The following is a 16,860-nucleotide window of genomic DNA, read 5'->3' on the forward strand; positions in this document are numbered from 1 at the left end:
TACACACATTGTACCGCGATATTGGACAAAGTAGAGCCTGAACTATGGCAGCCAAATGGAATCAAAAGACGAATCAAACGACGAAAACTACGATTCTAGCGATGGCTATCCTGTAATCTGGACGCTGCCTTTCTTAGATCCTGGCTTGATTGGTAACAACCGAACCCGGTGGTTCGAAAGCAGCAAAGTATATTCGCGGCTAGGTGCCGTGGAAGGTCGTTTACCCTTTTCCGCAGAGGAATCTCTTCATCATCAAGTAGCCACGGCCAAGACGTGGATTATCTTGCCCCGTGTGCAATATCTTCGGCTACCACTCAGCTATACAGACGACTCCTCGAGTGCTTTCAATTCCATCGACGACAAAGTGGATCTGATGGATGTCTCAAGGATGACTCGATGCTTCGACCCGAGAAAACGGATGTTTCGTTTTTACAGGGTGAAACATGTGTATGAAAAAGTTACGTTCGCGGCGAATAGGAGATTAAAATCGTTGAAAAATACAGTCCTCCACCGAGGACGAATGCGAACGACGTCTTGTACCGGTGGGATTCGATTCGCTTTTTTGCAGATTTAAGATTATCTCTCTTTCTCTCTTTCTCTCTCTCCATCTCGTTGCCTCGTGAAAAGTAATTGTGAGTGTGATTTTACGCTTTTCTGTCTGGTCTTCTATTCAGGGAGCAGCTTCAATACCAAATCGGACAATACAAAATTTATTAAAATAATTAGAAATCTGCGTGAAGAGGCGTTAGAGGCGAACATAGAAGATTTTAAGATTTCTTGTTTTTTCTGTCGTTTCTACGATTCATCTGTCCGTGATCAAGATCTTCTCGAATGTTAACTTCTTGAAGAATGCGTGTGTATGTTTAATTTTTCTTTGATTCAAGAATGATACCAGAAGATATAATGGACCCATCGCCTAAATCTGCTAACGCAAGGCATTAAAATATTGTCCACCAAGCGTAATTCTGGGCATTAAGATAGCATTCGTACTTGGAAGAGGCGAAAGGGTTGACTGGAAATCGATAGAGCAGACCACAAGGATGCGCTGTGGCGGTTTAAGGATGATGAAGTCAGGACCCTAGTGGTCCGCGACATCCGACCGCAGACAGTGTCGACACGAGTCCATAAACCCAATGGCCCATTACTAGCGGTGTTTATGATTTCAATTACTGGCTGGCCGATTGCACGGCCATCAGCGTGTCAAAGATGAGGTTATTCATTGGCAAGTGTCAGGTTGTATTTCTGTCACTCTCGATCGGTTTCTACCACGTTCAATGATCAGGAAGTACTTCTCTATGTTTGATCATACGAGCTGCTAGATAATTAAACCGTACTATAGCCTATTACCAGGTCGAGAAAGCTATAAACTGATCCGTTAGACGCAGTAAGATCGATGATTTGATTCGAACCAACCGTGTTGCATAGATGTTCAAATACGAACGATTTGAGAAGAAGTGTATTATCGACATTGTATGTAAGATCTATATTATTTCTGGCTTGAGGATTTGTTTCTTGGTGAAGACAAGAAAGCGTAAAAAAAATAATTCGATGATTATGGTTTTAAGGATGGTAATGTCAACTCTCGGACAATGGGCCATTTAATAAGAACTATCCCAGTCTCGTGTGGATCTCCACAACTCCAAATCCATCTCGTGAATCCCGGTCATTCAAGAAAACTTGAACAAGCTGTTCTAAAAATGTCTAGAATCCTAAATACGCTAGACGATTCTATTACTACGCTGCAAAAAGGAACTCTGCAAAAAATACTAGGATACGAGAAGAGGAAGGAAACGAGGATGAAGACACGTTTGGTATACGCGGAAATGGCTTTAATGAAAGAACGCTAAAGGGTTTCCGTGGAAACGAGTCGGAGATGTGTGGATGAAGAGTTTTCGCCGGAGGAACGTGTTCTTCTGCAACGAAACTACGCAGTTAAATGGCCAGCGGAAAAAAAGAAGAGGGTGCAGGTGCAAAAGATCCGCGCAGACGGTTTTACATCGGAAATAGAGCAGCAAGAGTTCAAACCCCGCTGATGACTCAGTGTGGCTTTCGTCTTCGAATGAAAGAGAAAGAGAGCAGACAGGAGTCCTTGACCAGGGTTTCGCTCTCGTGTAGGAATTAGCGATAATTATATGGGGCTAGCACCTGCACGCGGCCGCAAAAACCTGGAATGCCCTGGCTGCTTCTGTTGCTTTTGTATACCGCTTCAGCGACGTTGAGTCACGTCGCTCTGAGGATGACTCAAAGGGACATTAAACAAAGTTACCTGGACGCGGTAATCCGGTTGAAATCTAAAGGAATTACAGGAAATCGTAAGAAACGTTCGTTTCACAGGATTGAGAATATTAAAGAATGGTAGAGGAATACACGCACGGTTTCTTCCTTTCGTTTTAGTTACCGAAACGTAATTAATTTCCGCTTCCTATTTAATTTTTGCTAACAGACTTTACCGATATTATTAAATATATGGTAGAAAAAAATCTGTAAATTAAGACTTCTCTAAATGAATTAAAGATATTAAAAAATGTTTTGAAAGGCTAATTAATTCTATTGAAATTATTCATAAACCCAGTCATCGCTAATAATTTTTTAGGTTCTTACAGCAAACTCTATACCTTTAATATTAATATAATTTATTATACACCTTTAAATCATGTATGGAAATAATCAACGTCTGAATCAAACCAAAAATTTCTTCCAAAAATGTTAATATTATACCTACACGGGCAAGCAAATTCTCTCGGTGTTCTTTCGAACAAAGTCGGAGCACTTACAGAATGGAATAAAACGACCATAAATCGAGCATACATCTCGAAATCGGAAAACTCGAGCGCGAAACGTAATCTAGGGAGCGAATAGCACGTAAAATAAAAAATGGTGGAAACGTGAGCATCGGACCGGGCAGTGCGGAGCCCGCGCATTCATCCCGTTCGATTTTACGTCGTCGAGAATTTCTTCTGGGTATTGAGTCGTAAACTAACCGCGTTGCCATAGAAATTTACGAACGCTGCATTTTGAAAGAGTATAAATACATCCGAATGGAATGGCAGACCACCATTTCACGCCCACGACACTCCTACGAATTTTTTGAAGATCGGAGACTCGAAAGGCTTCCAGCCGTAAATAATATTCGAAATAAAGAACGATACCGAGGAATATTACGCGTTGGGTACACATACCTTTGACTGAAACGTTGAATAGTCCTTTGTAAATTATCGAGAAATATTTCTTTTTTATCTGTAGAATCATTTATGAGATACATAGAGCCAAGAAACAATCAACATTCGTGAATATTGAAGGAAAAGAAAAAGATTTCGTCCCATTATTTTGAGCTTATCTTGCTTTCGATAAATGTTCTAACATTTATATAATAGAAACAATTACACAAACAGAAGTCCAGCTCGAAATAGAAATACTGACAACAAAATGATTAACTTTTATCTTTCATTTCCTCCATTTATTATAACAATGAAGAGATTAAACTTATTAAAAGCTTGAACCCCATGTATCCTCTACACAACTGCTTTGAAAAACCCACTTGACACATCAAACGATGAATTCCACGATTAATCGTAAAATCGAAAACTATAAAGTTCACGTGAACTAACATCTCACAACGAATCATCCTGTAAATAGAAAAACAGATGCTGACGATTAATTCACAGTTAATGACACAATAACTCGTACGATTATACGTAACGTGAAACGCTAACAAGATAAGAATTATTACACTCGCGAAACCATCACAGAGAATCCGACAAGAAAGTACAGGAATGCGTTTTATGCTCCGATTCGATAAAGAGACTTTGATATACGGGCCAAAGACAAGACAAAGCAGTTTGTATCGACAGAGCGTATACATACGTCTGAAAACGAAAAGATCCTCGGGGACGATACGTCGAATTGAATTCGAATGGGTTTTGGCAGCAGGCGTAGTCGTTATTCTGATTTATCGCGGCCGTCCGCCGCTGCCAAGCACCGACAGAACGACGTGAAACAATAAAGCCACGGGCCACGGAGCGGGGCTTACGTACCAACGTTAAATAACGAGAGACGGACGTGACCGTGAAAGAGATTCGATCTAAAGTGCCGGTTACAACGTTGTCGTAACAACTTTCTTCTCCGCCTTCCAACAGTGCCGACTTATCCTCTCGCGAACAAGCGCGAACCCGTGTCTTTTATCGATCTATCACAGCAACGTCCAACCATGTCGCATCATGAGCCAAGCTTTACCCCGCTTCGATTGCCTTCCTCGTGGAGACGTAATTTCGATCAGTCGTTCCGTTCCTCGCCATATTAATCGTATTTTTTATATATTCTTTTATCCTATTCATTGGTTCCCTTCCTCTTTTTTATACACGAACATTACAGGAGAAAAGCATACAATATGCGATCATCTTATATCATCAGCCTAGCTTTTCCCAATTTCCATCGCTTTCATCCTGGAGAAGGATTTTCAAGAGGTTCCTTCCTTTCTACTATGAGTATAATAGTGGAATTAGATAGAATATTTTCTATCGCCTACCGAGTGGCGATTCTGCGTGTTAATTAACACTTTACGGGCCGATAGCCGATTAATCGGTTTTTTGTCGCCGACGCGTACCGCCTGATAGCCTATTAATCGGCTTTTGGTCGCCGATAATCTTTCTCATTATTTGAGCAGTAATTTGTTATTTAGTACTAAGGTACCTTGCTCAGTTGTGTCAGTTACGTTGCTTTGTAAGCTCCCACAGTTTTATACCAATTTGAAAAACTTACCGTTCGCGATGAACGAACAGAATGGTATTGGAGATTCTAAACCGAAACAGAGCCGGCGCCAGGAAGAATCTGCGCCTGAGCTGCCGGTCGAACGTGTGTATGCTGTTGAACCGCTAGCGGTCAGTAAAGTGACAACAAAATAAGAAATATTCACTTTCGGCGGCTAAGAGGATGTTTGAAGAACGACCGCTATTAGGTGTGGTATTTCGATTTACGAACCCGTTAGTAGTCTCGAGGACGCGAGAGTTTGAGAATTAAGAATGACGACGAGACTAGGTACTCCTCGGGAGATGTCCTTACAGTTTATTGAAATTACGATTTTCTTGATTTACATTACAAGTTGTTAATCATAGAAACGAATATATGCGCGAGAAATTGAGCATAACTCGATGTAGGAAGTCATGCCAATATGTAAGAAATGATAGCAATATCCTAGTAACGTGTACGGTGGTTCTCGTAACTCAGACAAGTCATGCCTTTCTTATGGTTGCAATTAGGAAACTATGTTGGAGGAAACAGGTGAACGGTTCATAAAAGAGCAACATAGCCCCCATATGCAATGATCAAATCAAAATAATAGCTTGCCACTAATAGAAGAAAAAAATATATTAATAAATACAATTGGGGATTACTTGAATTTGGTCAACATTAACAATTTAGAAATTGAAAAGGTGTAGGAACGAGGTTGAAGAAGTTTATGAAATTATTAATAGGCTTTTTTCTTGCTGAAAAAAGATGCTGCTAAAATTAATACGTTCGGATTACCTTTTGTGTTATCCTATTAAGAACCAATATTTGATGAAATTAATTTATAATACTTTTTATATTTTGATAATCAAATAATTCTCGATAAAATCCATTCTCAAAGCTCAAAAACATTGTTTGCCATTTCTCAGAAATTCTGTATACCGTGCTATACAAATCCATCTAAATTCGAATCGCGAACCAGCAAACGTATCGATTCCATCCGTACCTACATAATTCACACGTGACCCCTGCATGAATAATTCCACGATAATAGTCGCGAATTGGAAACTTTCGATTCCATCTTCGACATTTCACGAGAGAAGAGAAATTTCTGCCTTCCTTTTTCCACGTCACGTTTCGCGAATCGTGACAGAAAAGAGCAACACGAGAGGAGATCAAATAAACACGCGGAAAAGAAATATGGCGACTTACCCTTCAACTGCGTCGACTCGATCGCGAACATGTTCAACGCCAGAAGCTGAAGAAGTCGCGTCCCCGGAAGAGGCAGCGGCGAATGCTGAAGAAGCGCCCTGAACTCCTTTAACATCTGAACACCAGCTTCTTGGAACGTCTCCATTCTGAAACAAAATTATAGATTACACTAGAAATTGGGAAACGTTATAGAAATCACGATAAAATTCATAAAAACAATAAAAATAGCTTCTGAGTGGTTCGCAATGCTTCAAAAAATTGATCGGTCAAATTCATATTTTAGTTCCATTCCACCGTATATGGCGTAAAAGGGTCTCAGAGAACAAATAGAACAAGCAATATAATTTTCAAAAAGGAATCGAGAAAAAATACGAGGGGTAGGTAATTGCACCAACGGTTCTATTTCTGAAGTTGCATCGCGAAATCAGTCACGAACGACAGAAAATCGACCGCGATGGTAAGGGTGAATGAATAAATGAAAAGGCAGCCGTGGCACGTATCAGTCAACTGGCAAGATCGTGCATATTTCAGGCACACTGGTCTGGATAAGGACATCGACCCGCAACTTGCAAACTTTAAAACAATGGAAGAGGGGCGGACAACGTTCGCCTAATATTTCCTGTTTTCTTCCCCGAATATCTGAGAAACTTTCGTGAAACTTCCGTGAAAGTAGATATACTCGACGAGTGTATCTACCGTGGGATGCTGAGCAATTTCATTCGTGCGAAAAGAGCCTTTGTGAATTTGCAAACGGTTCTAGTAGGTTGCAATTTTTGCTCAAGTATAGTGATTAATTTAAGTGTACCGTATTCGTAAGAGTTATGTATTAAGTCACGTGATTCGTGCGAAGCTTTGGTAATGAAGATGAACGGAATAAAGTAAGATGAATTTGCAGATGTTTGTAACGGCGTCGAATTTTAGTTCAAATCTGGTGATCATTGTATTGGTAGTATAGTATTAAATTGTGTAATGAGTTCGTTCGCGTTTCTTTAAAAGAGCGTCAAAGATCGTTAACCTGTTACATCCTCTTCATCCTACTACCTCATGTTAATACATAGATAGGAAACCTGTATCTATAATTCTCAGTGAAGCTGATGATCAAGATAGCACACTAAGCAATAGCAATATCATCGTATAACATCGCGCAAATACAAAAAAGATAGGCAGATCCTCTTCTCGATTCAGCGCTGTAAACGTAACATTAAAACGCGTCGTACATCGTCATTCGTTATTTTAAACGATTATTTGCAGAGATTATCACGCGATTAAGTGATCAAATCGCGTAAGTTAAGTGGTCAAATCACATGACTTGTTAAAGAAAATAAGAACTGTTCCAGCATAATATTTTATAAGAACAGAAAATGACAATAAGTAAATTCCTTAATCCTTAATGATTGATACTGAGAATGAATGAATGATATTAATGAATGATACTGAGTTCATGACGCTCTAAAAAACGTCAAAAAGTCGAAGAACTTTTAGACACTACTTAACTCTCACTGTTTAAGCAATTCGTCTAGTTAACCAAGGACTCTGTCATCCTCTTACGCAACGGTCATGATATAAACCAGCATATCCATCTAGTTAAAATCATCGTAATTACAAGAGCGAAGAAGAAGAGGAAGGAACGACGTCGTCGAGGAACCGTTACGAAGGCGAAATAAATTCTGCCGGTGCCGGAAAAACGGCGGTATGGTTAATTAAATCGGCGCGCGCTCGACGTCGAGGCGCATTCTCGCTCGGGTCTCGTGCGTGTTTTCGCTGGCCGCAACTTATAGTGGAATTCGCAAATAAATAATCGGATACTCTAATTAAAGTGGGCTGATTCTCGTTCGCTCGTTAATCGGATGGTTGAGGATGCGAGGAATTTATTGGACGCGTCGTCCGCAAGAAAATGGCGAACGCCCGCGCCGGTATTGGACGGGTTGTGATAACTTCGGGCCAACGATAATGCGAGTTATGGCTAATTACTGGAACACGACCGCTCTCATTAACGAGGGCAGCCCTTCCGTAATCTGTTCTAAAAGCGTTCGCCAAGTGATCATCAGCGGAAATTCATCGAAGCGGGTGTGACTCGCGATAAGAAAGTTCCTCGAGTTCAAGTGCGTTTCATAACCAATGATAGAATCAAAAAATAAGCCTTAGATGGCATTTTTGTACACGAACTTTCTTCACTGTCTTGTCGTCTAGAATCATACTTGATAAATATAGACCACTTTTTTAACACCCCGTACATCATCTGATATGCCGGAACTTGCGAGATTCAGACTTGCCAGAATGCGGCTCCAGCACGATCTTCGCAATGGACGCTGGAAGAAGTTCAAAAGAGCCGACGGTTGTTCCTCTTTTCACGAAAATTATTCAACAGACAGGTTCTTGTGAATTGTTGCTAACAAAACTCGCAAGGAACATTAAGTAAAGTATCTGATCAATTTAGATGATATTCTTCGCACGAATCTTGTGTTGAAATGGTGTTACTTTTCGAGAGGAAGACTGCTGCAAAATGTTCTGATTTAGTGATGGATACTGTTACATGTATGTAAGTAGGTTGTAGATGATGTGAATTTGAAATATATGCTAAAGTGGAGGTAGAAAAGGAAGAAGGATTTATGAATTCGTGTATATTGATGTAAGTGTGTAAATAGTAATAAATATACCTAATGTCTAATTATAAATGTTACAAAAGGTACAATATGTAGGATCTGGTAATTTAGATGGTATTAATAATTGATAAATTCTGGAAGTTCCCAATGTTTCGAGTCTCAAACTTTCGAATTTCCAAAATTTAAAATTGCCCGAAATTTCTACAAATTTTCAGATCATCAGAAAAATGTTTGAGATATCGAATAACCTTACGGTGAATATGTAACAATTTATGTAATGAACGTAATAATTCTCTAATACTCTAAGTTCGTAATTTCTCCAAATGTCCAAATGGTCGCATACGAATTGGTCTTAAGAAGCGCTTAACCTCATAAAATACAAGATAATCACGTTGAGCAAGCAGATCGCCGTAAATTTACGATTACCTTAGCGGTAAGCGCGATTTCATGCGTCCGTATATACCCTAGCACCTCTTCTAATATGAAATACAACATCCAAATGACCGCTCAATGGAATAAACCGAAACTGAGCTGTACCGTGTTACCTGCTGCGCCATGTTACCTACCGCACCACAAGGTAATTAAAATGCTGTTCGGGATATTTATCGTTTATTGACACTGATACGCCAATTTCAATGTCTTATTCTACACTCTCGTAAAAACCACTGACCGCTACCAATTACATGAAGATTCTCAAAACTAACATTAATATCAGCCCGGCTAATTCAGCCAATTACTGTTACCAGACGTTGCTCTAAAATATGTACTAACATATTATAAAGTGTTTGCATTACCAGTTTTCTTCGTATGAACTATATCTATTTCTAAGGAAAATAGGGAAGGTCGAAGTTTTATTATTCTTCGTACATCGCGTTGTATAAAAATAGATTTTTTTAATAAAATAGAATATTATATTTTTTTAATGAAATAATATTATCATTACGCAAAGGCTATATCAAACTTTGAAAATCTATTCAACATAAAACATAGTAAAATTTTGGTATCCTCTATCTTATCTCCAAATTTTGCTACTTACAGGAAGTACGTTGAGAATTAATAGCGCAAACACTCTGCTATATGCGAATAAAATAAACAAAGCAAGACTTCCTTCCACCGAGAACCAAACCTTCCACCAAATCAAGAGACAAAGACGAGGCGTAAAACTAATCTTGCGAGTAATTAAAAACCTCAAGATCGTCGAATTAAAAGACCTAGACACGGATCTCCGAAACACGAAATAACGCTAGATCACCGAGATACGGTTGATTTTGACGAGGATCAAGGGAAAGGACGCGAGGAACGAGAGGAAGCGAATTAACACCGACACGAACGATCCTCCGAGCCAACGTTAATCTCGCTCCGGTGAATTCGAATGATAAAGCGGATCGTCGCGATGCTCCCGTGAGACCTACTGAACAGCCCGTATCCTCTCGTAAACACGGCCACGAAGAAACGACGAGATCTCACGTAGCTAGGTGCTATCTTTCCCACAACCTCGTTCTCTCCTTCGTGGCGCCGTGCCGCACCGCGCCGCACCGTGTGCTACCTTTATCGCGAATTTACGCTAGTAACGTCTCGATCTCGATCTCCCCTGGGCTCGCAAACTAGAGAATTCGTAACGTAAAGCCGTCTTTTAGCCTGATCGGGAGATTCATCCCTGTAGGGATGCGATCGACTAAGTCGCTCCGATAGCTGATTTATTTACGCGTTTTAATTGGCAATCTTGTAACTTTTAGACGGTTGGCGGAGCGGAAAATATACTGTGATGTTTGATGTTAGGCTTTAGATTAACAGATTTTTAATGATAGAATCTTTTATTAACCTTCAAAACGCTAAAAATATTATATGAATAAATTGCAAATGTTTATGCATTTGTAGGAAATTTGATGATACAAAAATATACGGAATACGTATAATTCACGAAAATATACAAAATATTTGAACTACGACGTCCATTTATAATTCTACATTCTATACAATGATATATTACAAATTATATATATTTATATTAAAATAGCTTATGACTTGCTGTTAGGTCCTCGCTTTACTCGGTGCTTGCGTGAGAAGTGTTGCAATAACATTATTTCACGTGAAACACTTATTTTAATATTTCTCCATTACAACTTACATATTTAATTGTTTATTCATACATGTTACGCAATGTTTGATATATAATGTGTAATATTTTTTGAAACACTTGTCAGCATGCAGGAATAGTTTTTTGTTACATGTTTTACAAACATAAAAGATATAACTTAGAAAACACGAAGTTGTCACCCCGCTGGAGGTAGCCACCCACATGCTATATTTATTTTTATTTTATTTTTTTTTATTACCAATGAGATATAACAGTTTACCAAATGTCCTTCAGGACAAATTGTAAAAACCAAAAATAAACTATAAAAAAGAAAAAAATGTTTTACAAAGGTAAACGTAGTTGTCTTTCTTCGCCTCAAAAAATATTTGCACTGCCATTTTAATGATTTGCGCGATACATACCATCTATGGGCCTATCATAATTCAATACGACTTGAGATTTTTTAATTTTTAGACATACATCCGATGCGGAGAAGTAACAGTGTCACGTCACAGATGACATACTCGTATGTACGACCGTTAAGGATTAATACATGGGAAATATCTGAACCAGGCTAACTTGAATGCAGTTCGTTACACTAGCAATAATAATTACCAAACAATTCATTATTATTCGTTAGAAAGCCGTTAACGATCTCGTTATTATTTCAAGAATAATGAAACCGTCATTACTCTGATAATTATAATAATATTGTCCGTTCAACTTGAGTATTAGCCAGGCAATTTAACTCTTATTGTAGGTTTTAAAGCAACATAACTAAGTGCAACCCTAATTTACAATCACTCAACGAGAATAGCTAATCCATCATATCGTTAAAGTGATTAAGATCTGTTATTACACAGGAAAATTAATTTTAGGTACCCAGATATCTGTGTTACGATATTATTTCTATCCAGTTAGTGCGAAATGATCAAGATAGCATACTACTGTTTTCATTATGAGAAGTATTTTACGATCAATAAATACATCTCCTACTAAAATTCCCAATCAACCAAAAATTAAATACATTTAGTTAGAGATTTAAAAGATCGCAAGAATCATAGGAATGTATTAGATATTCCATGCTATTCCACCAGAATTGATTGCAAATGCAAAGAAATATGTATACACGTGTTCTGTGGTCAAGACCAAGCAGGTAGGTATCTGAAACCATCCAGAATGGACTTCAGCTTGCCTGGAAACAGCCATAAAACCCGCTTCTTTATTAAGAACCTACACTTCCGTAGACAGAATTCCAATTTCATGATGCTGGACTTCGTCAAATAGCTTGTTTATTTCGACCTGAAGCCATTTTGTGGATCCATGTAACAGATCCAATATGAGATCCAGTTACACACTTAGAAAATTTTATAGCAATAACTTTATCTCAACGTTCAACGGATTCTCGATACTCGAACATCCTTTCGACCGCTTCGCTTGACCATTTACACGAGAATCAAACGATACCTTCATTCTATTACCTCATACAAGTAGAAGTTTCGCGATTCTATCAGCTTTACAGACTAACCCATGGAAGTTACTTACATACTTTAAAACATAGCTCCAAATATTGAAAATTTGGCTAAAAGGCTGTTCACCATAAACATAAAATTTGAAATTTGTAGTAATATTCAATTTAAAATGTGTATTTTGAACAGAAAGAGTAGAAAAATCTCTATTAATTTTGTAGTACTGCAATTTTTAATTTATTTTTTTACATATATTTGAAGATACGATGTCATACTAAAAACTTGAATCGTGCTTTAAACATAATATATTGCTTATGTACGTTCATCGCATAGAATAACAAAAAGTAGAATAAAAGAAATAGAACTTGAATAAAAATTTGTTTTATGTATTAAATATTATAACACATACTTTACTTTGGATATCGAATAAATTTTTTAATATTACGAACATCTTATAAATTTTTGCACTTTTAAATCGTCTATAAGTGCATAAACCACCCTCCCCATAAAATGCCGCTTCTTTAAGCCGCTTTACTTAAGCTTCTTTATTCTTTTCAGCTTAATAGAAATTATTACTATCGAAGTTTCATAATATCGGAATAAATGACTTAATAGAAAAAGAATGACGAAAAATACGAGGGAATGCATCACTGAAATCAACGACTGCGATATCCTAATACTTGACGAGCATTTGAAATTCAACTTCCCGTGATCGAAACAACGATATCGCCGCGTTCACTCGTTAACTTCGATCGTTCTGCTCGCCGAGTCGGTGATCGCCACTCGATTTTCAACTAACCTTCCAGAGAATTGCGAACTGGCACGCAGCCGTGCACATCCACAGTTTGTAATTACACGGGGGTACATAATGTTACGCGGTATGGCAACTCGACTGGCTCCGGCAGACGCTTCTGGCACGCAAATCCTGCCAGAGACTTCTGTTGCTTCGAGTTTTCAGCCAGCTCGAATACGCACGTGTTAGCAGCGTAAACACGCTGTAATTATTAACACCGGACGGTATTCTTCATGCCGCGTACCGGTGGCTGTTCATTAGCAAAGCTTTATTATTCCGCTGCTGGCTCGTACTTTGCACGAGGAACAAGAGTTTCTCCGCTAGCCTGGACTGATCTTAAAAGAAAAGGACGCGAACAATCCGGCTTTAATTTGGACGAAATATCGTAGACTCGAAAAACAGCCTAAATATTTCGATACGTATCTTTTTTTAACTGCGGTAATTCAAATTTAACAGGTGAAACTACCCTTTCTCGAGACTCTATTCCTCGAGAGCTAATTTAGGAAAAAACTTGTTTAAAAAAATCATTTCGTTAAAATTATGATAGCAAAACGAACGGCTGGTAGCAGTTGGTCAAGATTAGAAGTCTGATGGATTTTCGAGTGTACAATACTCGATTAGCTTTACATTTTAAAAACGTGATTAGCATACGTACAGGGTTGGGTAACAACGGCTTAATAAGAATTGGTTGACTATCGGTGAACCACGTAGGCCGCGATAAACGCGCACTGCTTTCACGTTCCCGGCGCCGCTGACCGACTGTCAACAAGACCGTCAACGACCGTTTCGAGGCGCCTTCGCCACCAATGGAACACGAACTATTCTCACGACAGTGAAACTGTCGCTCACGGCCATTCCGCTACCTCCGTGATTCGCCATTAGCTCGACAAAGAGATACGAGCTATGGTAGAGCGACCAGGTTGTTGCTCGAATTGTTATGCGCCGCGTCTCCATGCGATAAGCTTCTTCCGCTACTTGACACGAGGACAGTCGTCCAGTCTCGCCGAGATTTACTCAATCCGGAGGAAAGTGGAAGAAGTTCATTTTACATTTTATCTTTTTACAAGATACATTGAAATATTTCAAGTTTTCCGTGTTTAAGTAGGAATGGGATATTCAAAATCCTGAAATTCGAAATTTTCGAAACACAAGAAAAAAATATAGAAAAAATATCGAAAGTAAAGTACTCGTTAGAATATCTACAAACTGGAATAAATCTTTATTTAAATTCCATCTTTCATATGTGATATTTATAAAAGAAAAAATATGAATTTGCATAGACATTCGCAATCTACGAATCACCCTTGCCAATCGAGCTATTGAAGCCACCATTACATATTCCTCAAGCTCCGACCTCTGACATCGGTATTACCAAAAGCCCGCGCCTGCCTTCGCGATTCCACTTAGCAACACACAATGAGCTCACGCGGTGCGCGGAATCACGAGGGAACCCGATGAACCCTCGAGCGCGTGGGGACTGAAAGGAACAGGAAAGTCGACAGATAGAGAACGAGGATTAGAGAGGCTGGAGGAAGAGGGAGAATGGCACTTTAGGGCATAACGGCATCCCCACGACCCACGGTCGCCGTGTCACGGAGATGCGGTCGGAGTTTCTGTGTCGTAGTGCAAAGAACCACGGTAATACTTGCACAAAGACCACGGCAGAACGGACGAAGAGGTAGAGGAGAAAGAAAGAGAGAGTACCAGGGGCAGTCTCAACTACACCTACAACACGAGCACGTTCTTCGAGCACGAGCTCGTTGCGTCGATGCCGCGGCGTCGAGAGAGCAGCAAGCTAAGGCCCCAATGTCCCATCGACACCAAGCAACTCTATGACTAACAAGTTTGCACTTTAGCGCATAACGGGGTATTCCGGCGTGTTTCATAGCTCATGGTCCATGACCCACGGATTGCGTGGGCCGGGCACCATAACTATTCCTCGCCGATATAGCGACGGTGTGGCCACGGTACCACGAGCATTAAGTTTCCAGCTTCTTCGTCTTCCTCCACCTCTACGATCGCCCCTTTCTCTACGTCTCACGAATAACTCTTTTCTCCTTGCTCTTCATAAGGCTTTATCTATCCTCCCCGTCATGTACATTATCGTTCAGAAGTATTCGATCACCTTGGTAAATTTGTAACAGCAGTATGTGAATTTTACCAAAATGTACAAATTAGTAAGGAAATAGTAACGGAGCCTTCCAAAAACCAAAATGATCAGCTCGACTCTTTGTAAATTTCTCAGTTTCATTTTAGAGATAACGTAATTAACGTTTGGTTCTCGAGAAACGGATGATTTACTTCTATAGATCTGTTTACCACAGGGAAATCGCATGAACGACAATAAATTTCCAAGTCAGCGCACACGCAAGTATCTGAATACTTTTGAGCGATAGTGTAAGTACGGACTTCCTTCTATCGCGGGACGTAGAACGACTTCGCTGCTTTTGATCACCGGATAATCGCGCTAACGGATTATCCTCGAACTTCCCCAGCGCAGCGGAGGGATCGCCATTTTTCTTAAACCTGATCGGAGATCGTGTGCTGCTATATACCTGTTCCCATTATGGCTCCTCTCTCTCTCTCTCTCTCTCTCTCTCTCTCTCTCTCTCTCTCTCTCTCTCTCTCTCTCTCATATTCTTTCTCTTCCTGACCGTTTGAATTTGGAACGAAGCTTTTTCTTCTTCTTCGTCTGCTTCTTCTCGGTGTTCTTTTTCTTGTTAGTGGAAGTTTCTCGTGGGAAGTATGGTTCGAAGGTTAAGATCGAATACGATAATGGATGGTTGTGGTACATAGAGGATTTGATTATTGACTGGGATTTGGGACAGTGAGGAAAAGAGAGACTAAGAATTTGAAATGTAAATTAGATCTGTAACTTAGCTTTTGTTTTGATCAGGTTTAGGTAAAGGGATGTAAAAAGGAAAAAATATTACAATCGGAAATAAGTGGTGAAAGGTAATTTGTGAGATGAAAGTGAAGTTTATTTCATTGTAATTTGTGTTCTCGATGACATTCTAATTTCTTTAAAACTATTTCGATCACCCGGTTACTTTTTACGTCTATCGGAGAACAGAAAACAGTCTTCTATCCTCCATTAACAGAACGATAATTCCCATGTAACTTCAACATATCTACTCTCATGCTCTTCATCAAGAAAATACCGAAAAGAGAAAAATATGTTTTAAAAATTCCTAACCCTCCACTTCGCTATCAAGAGAAAAAGACGTGGCCTTCTATACCCCATTAACGCAATGATATTTTTCAAAGAATTTCAGCTATATTCGTACTCTTCATCGAGAAAATACAGAAAAAACAAAAACGTATTTTTAGAAATACTGAAGTCTCCACTTAACTATCAGAAGCGGGCAACGCGTCCTTTTATCCTCCATTAACACAACGATATTTCCCAAGTAACTACGTATCCACTCATAGTCATCATCAGCAAATTACAGAAAAACCAGAAAATACTTTTCCGAGGTCAGGGGTTATCGTCGCGTGCGTCGCGGCACGCAGTTGCGTTCCTTCAAATTTATGCTCGTTCGAAGAATGCCATAAATCGCTGGGTCCCGTCGCGATTGCCCAGTTCTCTCAATAAGTAACTGGTAACGTCAGAGGAAGGCGTACATCAGGAAATCACCTCGGCGCGGTAAGGTCGTCGTGTAAGTAAGAGGCTAAGGTCAGGATGCCAACGCTACTGCGCGTTGCCCCACACGGAGAGACCTTATGCTTCGCTGTAACGAGCCACCTTGCATCATTGATACTTAACAAACTGAATCGAATCTTTCGAGAGAACGATACCTTGATTACGACGAATGGAACAATGCGAGACTCTATTGGCAATACTCTTTTAAATGCTGTTAAGAAATTGTATTTGTGCCTACTTTGCGTTTCACAATTATAAAATTAATCAATTTTCTATTTTTATATGTCGTATTATATATTTATATACAGTTATGAAACGCGGTATGTTGTCAAAATTCA

The 16,860-nt window shown here is 39.3% G+C and overlaps 1 protein-coding gene across 6 annotated transcripts in view; it reads right to left on the bottom strand.

Annotated features, from left to right (window-relative positions):
* The window catches only part of LOC132905318 (telomerase-binding protein EST1A-like), a 146,648-nt gene that overhangs the window by 110,657 nt on the left and 19,131 nt on the right, over nucleotides 1–16,860 (bottom strand). For all 6 annotated transcript variants that reach the window (XR_009657779.1, XM_060956486.1, XM_060956483.1 and 3 more), the window contains one exon: nucleotides 5,938–6,083. Coding sequence is in view for 5 of the 6 variants with exons in the window: in XM_060956486.1 (XP_060812469.1) it covers nucleotides 5,938–6,083 (146 nt within the window). In the remaining variant the exon portion in view is untranslated. The remainder of the gene's footprint in view (nucleotides 1–5,937; nucleotides 6,084–16,860) is intronic.

The sequence above is a fragment of the Bombus pascuorum genome, chromosome 3 (genome assembly GCF_905332965.1).
Source record: "Bombus pascuorum chromosome 3, iyBomPasc1.1, whole genome shotgun sequence".
Taxonomy (NCBI): Eukaryota; Metazoa; Arthropoda; class Insecta; order Hymenoptera; family Apidae; genus Bombus; species Bombus pascuorum.